Source organism: Cynoglossus semilaevis, chromosome 10, assembly GCF_000523025.1.
Source record: "Cynoglossus semilaevis isolate Cse_v1.0 chromosome 10, Cse_v1.0, whole genome shotgun sequence".
NCBI lineage: Eukaryota > Metazoa > Chordata > Actinopteri > Pleuronectiformes > Cynoglossidae > Cynoglossus > Cynoglossus semilaevis.
This window is the reverse complement of record NC_024316.1, coordinates 20,260,747-20,269,105: the sequence shown is the minus strand read 5'-3', so window position 1 is coordinate 20,269,105 and position 8,359 is coordinate 20,260,747. Positions and strand designations below refer to the sequence as shown.

The 8,359-nt window shown below is 43.7% G+C and overlaps 1 protein-coding gene across 1 annotated transcript in view; it reads right to left on the bottom strand.

Annotated features, from left to right (window-relative positions):
* LOC103385528 (IQ motif and SEC7 domain-containing protein 1) overlaps positions 1-8,359 on the bottom strand; it is a 90,924-nt gene that overhangs the window by 62,227 nt on the left and 20,338 nt on the right. The window contains 1 exon segment of the mRNA XM_017035987.2: positions 7,808-7,912. Within this exon segment, the coding sequence (XP_016891476.1) occupies positions 7,808-7,912 (105 nt within the window).

Genomic DNA, 8,359 nt, shown 5'->3' with positions numbered 1-8,359 from the left:
AAGAAGAAGAAGAAGAAGAAGAAGTGCCGCCGCCGCCGCAGCCCAAAAGAAAACACCAAATATTTGACATCATTAATGTCAACAGTAGTTTGATCTTCAACAAAATATCAAAGAGAAAAAGAAGGAACTCGACGTCGACACTTCAGGACACGACACGTACGAAGGAGAGAGTGTTTACTGAGACCAGAACCACACACACACACACACACGTCTCCAGGGAGGTAACCATTTCATCACACACACACACACACACACAGTGCAGTGTGTCAGGTGTATGGAGTGTGAACACTGCTGTTGTTTTGTTCCTGAACTTGAAGTCAGGTGGTGGTTAACTGAGCTCTGGACGTTCTGGGCCCCGGGTCAGATTATGGTCTGGTGGTCAGCACACCTTAATGGATGGAGGCTGTAGGTCAGACCGTAAAGGGTTAACTGTTGATCACACAGACTAAAATAACAATAATGAGTTCTAATTAAAAACCTAAAATAAAAACCTGAAATAATTTAAATTAAATTACAGGCTGAGGTCGATGAGTCGACTGTTCTGTCTGTTCTCCATCCTTGTTTAAAGAAATGCATTAATTAGTGATGGTTTAATATCACCCCCCCGTAGACCACCTCATCATAGACCACCTCATCATAGACCACCTGCTCCTCCTCACAATCTAAACCGTCCGTCCGACCCTGGAGCTCCAGTGAAACTGAAGCGTTCACACCACGACTGTCACGACTGTCTTCTTCTACAGCTGCTCCACAGTCTCCAGTCTCCCTCCATCAAACTTCAACATCTTCGTCACCAGAGGAGGAGCTGAGAAAATAAAACCTCACCACTCTTTATTAGGAGGGTTTGTTTTTAACACTGGAAGAGATCTCTACAGATCTGCTGTATCGTCTGTATTTCCCTGGAGTATTACATCATACAGTACATGTACATGTGATGAAGTACATATATAAGTACACAAAGTATTCTTCTGTCTCTAATAATATGTTGCCACAGAATTCATCTCACAAAATGTTTTTTTTTTTTAGCAGCGCGCGCTGTTTCAAATAAACCAAGATCGTTGAGGTGGAACGGCAGGGAGCAGTACTACCAAATCACCACTAGATGGCAATGTGTAGCCACCTTGTCTTAAATAAGAAGCACCTGCCTGCGATCAACACAAAAACGTCGTCTCCTTCTGGATCAGGATTCAGGTTCTACAGGAACTCAGAACAGAACGTTTGGTTCGAACCTCAACCTCAGGGTCGGGGTTCTCAAAGACACCTGCACCCCTACAAACAACTGCCACAACAACAGCGCCACCTCGAAGCCTCCTGCAGTATAACACTCTAGTCTGATGCTAAAATAAACAGAAACTATTTATAGGAAGAGTGACAGGAAATGGAATCATTTTCTCACGTTCTAGTCAGTTCTAGTTAGTAGTCCGTTCTAGTTAGTTCTAGTTAGTTCTAGTTAGTAGTCAGTTCTAGTCAGTTCTAGTCAGTTCTAGTTAGTAGTCCGTTCTAGTCAGTTCTAGTCAGTAGTCAGTTCTAGTCAGTTCTAGTCAGTTCTAGTTAGTAGTCCGTTCTAGTCAGTTCTAGTCAGTAGTCAGTTCTAGTCAGTTCTAGTCAGTTCTAGTTAGTAGTCCGTTCTAGTCAGTTCTAGTCAGTAGTCAGTTCTAGTCAGTTCTAGTCAGTTCTAGTTAGTAGTCCGTTCTAGTCAGTTCTAGTCAGTAGTCAGTTCTAGTCAGTTCTAGTCAGTTCTAGTTAGTAGTCCGTTCTAGTCAGTTCTAGTCAGTAGTCAGTTCTAGTCAGTTCTAGTCAGTTCTAGTTAGTAGTCCGTTCTAGTCAGTTCTAGTCAGTAGTCAGTTCTAGTCAGTTCTAGTCAGTTCTAGTTAGTAGTCCGTTCTAGTCAGTTCTAGTCAGTAGTCAGTTCTAGTCAGTTCTAGTCAGTTCTAGTTAGTAGTCCGTTCTAGTCAGTTCTAGTCAGTAGTCAGTTCTAGTCAGTTCTAGTCAGTTCTAGTTAGTAGTCCGTTCTAGTCAGTTCTAGTCAGTAGTCAGTTCTAGTCAGTTCTAGTCAGTTCTAGTTAGTAGTCCGTTCTAGTCAGTTCTAGTCAGTAGTCAGTTCTAGTCAGTTCTAGTCAGTTCTAGTTAGTAGTCCGTTCTAGTCAGTTCTAGTCAGTAGTCAGTTCTAGTCAGTTCTAGTCAGTTCTAGTTAGTAGTCCGTTCTAGTCAGTTCTAGTCAGTAGTCAGTTCTAGTCAGTTCTAGTCAGTTCTAGTTAGTAGTCCGTTCTAGTCAGTTCTAGTCACCTTGAAGCCTCCTGCAGTATAACACTCTAGTCTGATACTAAAATAAACAGAAACTATTTATAGGAAGAGTGACAGGAAATGGAATCATTTTCTCATGTTCTAGTCAGTTCTAGTCAGTTCTAGTCCGTTTACTCTTGATCTTAAAATATGTTTTGCAGCCATTAATAAGCACAAACTTCCAGAAACTTCTAGCAGACTTTGAATCTTTCTGACTGTGGGTTCTATCAAAACAATCCACAATTTAATTAAAGAAAAATCTATTTTTTAAAGAACCATCAGAGTTCTGCTCCCTGATTATAAACTCTATAAAACATTTCTCTGAACTTGTCCAATTAGTGTACACAGCTTAGAAAACACACACACACACATTCACACACACATTCACACACACGCCTCTGAAAAAGCAGATGTTGACTAGCCAATAATAACTGCATAAATATTTAAGAGGAACTAGAGGCAGGAACAGGAACTACAACGTGGAAGTACTGGAACTGTTTTCTTCAACCACAGAGAAGAGCTGACAAAAAAACAAAAAAAAACAAACTCAGAACCGGAACATGGTCCAGAGGAGAGTGACCACGAGATGACCACGCAGTGTCAGAGGAGGTCAGTGGTAGTACCATCTCTGACCACAGGGTTCTGGTTCTGCTCCAGTCAGGGTGGTCTGTACTTTAGACTTCATTACCATTAAGAACATGAGTCATCGTTAAAGTACTGTGTAGTACTGAGTAGTACAGAATAGTACTGATTAGTACTGAGTAGTACTGATTAGTACTGAGTAGTACTGATTAGTACTGAGTAGTACTGGTTAGTACTGAGTTGACTGGTTTGTGCCTTGGCTCATGAACAGCTCAGATTTAATCAAATGTAGGAAAGAAACATGGATGAATTATGAATGACTGGCTGTGAGTATCAGGTCAAAGGTCAACGCCCTGACGATGGAGAGTTTTATTATGCCATCACTGTGACGCCGACACTCCTCGTGGAGTAATGAGGAGCAGCTCCAGGTTCTGCTGCTTTCATTTACTGCATCCTCATTATAGAGCCGGACCAAAAAGAAATCCCATCCTAATCCTCCACTCATCTGCTCCGCTGCCCCCCTTTCCCCTCCTCCACGGACCCCCCTGCCTCCATACACAAGGGGACTCTACAGCAGCAGCAGCAGCAGCAGCAGCAGCAGCAGCAGCAATCATCCACCTCCTCCCGTCACAGATCATCTGTAACATCTGAGCTCAGGTACAGAAACAATTTATGAAATTTATGAACCAGGAATTGAGCCACAGATTGAGCCACAGATTAAAAACCTGTTCCTCTGACCAACACCTTTACACAATACTATATACAGTGTATATAAACACAGGAAAAAAGGTAAAGCCAGGGGGCGCTGTAACAGCAGCAGGTCATTACTGTCAGCACCAGGTGAACCAATGGACGTCACCTTGGACAGAGACCAAACAGTCCTGTCCATCATCAGTGGAGTTTTCCTAAATCTGGAATGGATTTTAGAAATAAATGTGCAAAAGTCAAAGTGTGTCTGACTTTACAGTGACGATACAGTGACGTTTCAGTGACGGATGTGACTTCTGTTCTGTTCTGTTCTGTTCTAGCCTCGTTGACGTCGTCTTCGTCCACACTAAAACACTCCATCCTCTGCCGACCGGATCAGATGTAAAAAGGCGGTGAAGTGAGCGTCACATGATCAGAAGCGTCTCCTCCATTACTGAACGCCCTGAGGAGTTAAATCTCCAGGTTCCCGCTGATCCAGGCTGACAGCCCAGCGTGGAGCCTGTAATTAACTCTTAGGGGGATGTGACGATAAAACAGGAGCCGGGCGTTTCATAAGGCTGTTAAATAATTGCTGCAATTTTCTATGTGGTAAAATCTTGACTTTTTATTACCGGCAGGAACGAAGGAGAGAGGAGGGATTCAAACCGGTGCCCTACTAAACGACACAAACACACAGGAAATGATAAACTCCCAAAGAAAATGTCCTCCTCAGTCCATACAACAGTGTCTATGGCCAAGGTTGCCAGATCTCAGACAAAAACAAGCAACTAAGTCTGAAGAAATGTCTCAAAACTACACAAAACTATTTAAAGGACGATGTTTGTGTAGTTTTACTATTTACTTTATCACAGAGTTACTCATCTCACTGCATCGTTGTACTGCAGTTATACTGTGTTTGTACTGCAGTTCTACTTTGTTTGTACTGCAGTTCTACTTTGTTGATATCAATTAAAAAATGTTAAAAGTACCATCTGGCCAAGGTTTGAAGTTTGTCCAAAATAAGATTTTTTTTTTTTTGTATTTAAATGTTGCTGCTGATTCTTTTGTTTACTTCCTGATTCTCCAGTCTACCTGCAGGGGGCCAAGGTCAAATTAAAAAGGAGGGTGTGTGAACTAAAACAAGTGAGTAAAGAGTCGTTTGAAGTAACCTGTTATATCTGTGTTAACTTTGTCTGATAAACTTTAGTCAAATTAGAATCATCTGCGTACAAATGAAGTGCTTTTTTTAATTAGGGGTAAATTCACCCCCCCCCCTCACACACACACAGCAGTGTTCTTCTCTCCCCCCCCCCACACACACACACACAGCAGTGTTCTTCTCTGCCTGTGTTTTCTAGCTCAGCTTTACACAAACAAACAAACAAACCTAAATTGTCGAGGACATTTCTGTGCTGTCCACAAACGAGCCGTTTTTATTGGTTCATTTCCTGCTCGTGTGCCACTTGTCCACCATATTGGGGTTAATGAGCTCACTTCCTGCCTCCGAGCTCCTGCAAGAAAACATACAGCAGGCAGGGAGTGGGGCGGGGGTGAGGCGGGGGGGTCCGGGGACGGTACTGTTTGAGAACCTGGAGATAATCACAGGTCTGCTCTGAAAAAAGTACTTCACCCTAATGAGGACCATAAAACATCTGAATTATTTATACCTGGAATAGGGTTCCCGGTTCAAATCTGTTCCAGTGGTCACACTGGAACAGATTTATGACCTCGACATCAACTGTGTGTGTGTGTGTGTGTGTGTGTGTGTGTAAAATGTGTAACAAGAAGAATTATATTTCACTGTTCTCTGCTTTACCTTCCCTTCCCTGAAGCACCGTTCTTCATCTACTCAAACCTGACGTCTGTTCTAATGAGGAGGAGGTTCTGAAGAACGACGGTGGCTGAACGTTTGGTTTATTTATTCAACCTGAAGAACGCAGGAATCTCCTTTGGACAAGAATGTCACGACAGGCCGAGACAGGAAGTGCCATGATTTATGAAGAGAAAAGAAGCGCAGATGTTTTTTGAGTGAGCAAAAAAAAAAGAAGAAGAAGAAGAAGAAGAAGAAGATTTCAGGAGATAAAATCATGAAAGGACTTCAGTCAGGAGAGCGTACCCATGATACACACCTAGTTCTCCTTAAACCGTAGCTGCTGACCCTATGATGGTCTGAAGTCTGGACAGGCCTGAACCTGACGACAGCCGCGGGCTGTAAGTACAGTAGCTGCAGTACACACAGTACACAGTACACACAGAAGTACTACTACTGTTTACAGATCAACCAGGTTATCTACAGCGTACACTGAATATTTCTCACTGTGTCAGAGCTGCCTGTTGGAGACAGGACTGGAAAACCTCCTGTTGGAGACTTCAAGTAATGACACCCCCCACCACAACCCCCGCTCTCACCCCCACCAATGGGGAAGATTGGAGATACGGTGCACCTGTGTGGCTGCTGTTCAAAAAAGTTTGAAGCCAAGATTAAAAAAAAAAAAAAAAAGGTACTGGCTTCCTATTGGTGGATGTTTCAATCCAAGCCCTGACAGGACAATGGAATGATGAGCAAATACCACAAATATATTTATATACGTATGTATGCATGTATATATATATGTAGCGTGGAGCGACTCCGTCAGTCAGGATGTTGACGGAGGTCGTTTCTGTCCATTAATTGCGAACTCCACCTTTAACTGGGTTTGTTTGTTGTTACTGTTTCAACTTCCTGACCAGGACGGGGCCAACGCAGCGGCTGTGGGTCCGGACTCACACGACAGTGAGGAATTAAACTCATCCATAACCTGGTTGTAGCCACACACACTGGGAGAACACACTAATCCAACAAATGCCAGGGTTTGAACCACCTCCTTTATCATGTGACCTAAATCTGCTCATTTATTACAGAACAAAAAAAAAAACACAAAATCACAAAAAACCGAGGCCTGGACACAAATGTCATCATGAATAATATCTGACTTTCTCCATTCCTGTAGGCAACGAACAAACAAAAACACACTCTTCAATCACACAGACGGGGTCACAACGACCGACAACGACTGACGACGACCGACGATGACTGACACAGACTCCACTTCTGTCAGTAACCTCCACATTTTTCCACTGAAAACACTGTGAAAACCTTTGTTTCCAGAACATTCCTCTGCTGTCCTGCCGTCCATCCATCTGATCTCTGGAACTTCCTGCAGCCACGTCTGGACGTTGACCTTTGTCTTTGCTCGTCATGTGAGCTTCCTGTCTACCAGAGGAAGTGATGCAAACAACGAGAGAACTGACACGGTCGACTGAAACACTACAGTCAGACTTCACCCTGTGATGGACCAGGGTGTAACCCAGCCCACACCCCGTGACTCCTGGGACTGGGACTCCGCCCACACTCCCAACAACAACCGTCCAGAACCGGGACTCCGCCCACACTCCCAACAACAACAACCGTCCAGAACCAGAGTTAACGACGACGATGACTAATTATGACTAATTCTTTTACATCTTCACAGAAACCAACCGAACAGACAGGACCAGTGAGTTATTCTTCACCGTCTCAGGTTAAAAACACAAAACCATGAAAGGGTTCATGTGACGACGCCCTCTGGAGGCGTAGGCAGATAAATCTGAAACATCAAAACAACGCGGGGTGTGTGTTGGGGGGCATGTTCACGTGGCACCGTCAGTGTCTGCTAATTAGCTCAGCACACAGCATGTGGGTGTGTGTATGTGTGTGCGGGGGGAGGCGGGGGTGGGGGTGAGACAGGAAAGCAAACACGATGCTGCTCAGCTCCAGAGGAAAACAATCAACCTGCGTTCACAGCCATCGTTGTGTTTACAGTCATGATCCATTTAACGTATTAGCTCCGAGCCCTGTGTGAAAACTCCCAAACGATAGGATATAAATCAGCGAGACCATCATCAATCCTGTGGAATCTGCAGAGTTTGTGAGTTCTTAAAACAACCAACGTCACATGGTCCCATTCATCAAAAGGCTCCTCTTTAAAACAGACCATGTGACCAAGTACCAGTGCAGAGAGGAAGGTGTTTTAGGGCCATGTGATGAACGGACCAGCAGTCCAGTCTCCATCAGACCAGGGTCAAACTGAGGTCAAATGTACAGGTCACTGGTTACACTCACACACTTTGTTTATAACGTTGTTGTCAACATCAGGAAACCACGATGGTAAAAAGACACAAAGATGATTTGGAGCGACACCTGGTGGAGAGCGAGGAAACAAACGTCTTACTGTACCCGAAGGACGCTGATTTCCACATGCGACAGGGACGGTCTCGTCCACAGCCCGCGGAGACTAACCTTCCAGAATCACCCGTGACCTCGACAGACAGGGAGGCGTGTCTGGAACAGAAGAACAGACGCGTGTGTTACTACGACATGGTTCTCACATCTGCTGATACGATACATATCGCAATACAGGGGCAACGATACGATATATTGCGATACCATAGGCAGGACCATGTATTGAGTTTTTTAAACAATGTAATTGTAGTAAAACCTCCGTAACATCAGGGTACTTAAAGTGGAACAGAGAATATTTGAATATTTGTTAATAAAATATTCATACAGTATTGCAGAATATCAATACGTTATCGTAAAAGGTAAAAAAAAAAAATTCCTACAGCCCTACACTGACACCAGTAGGACAGTCATGTAGGACCAACTACCAACACTTTGACTCTAGACTTAGGTTTAAATAAATATACGGAGACCTGAACTTCAGTGTTGTGTACAGTAGGTGGTGCTCTGCGGTTTACGAATGCCCCTTTTTTTTCATTGGGTTTTTCA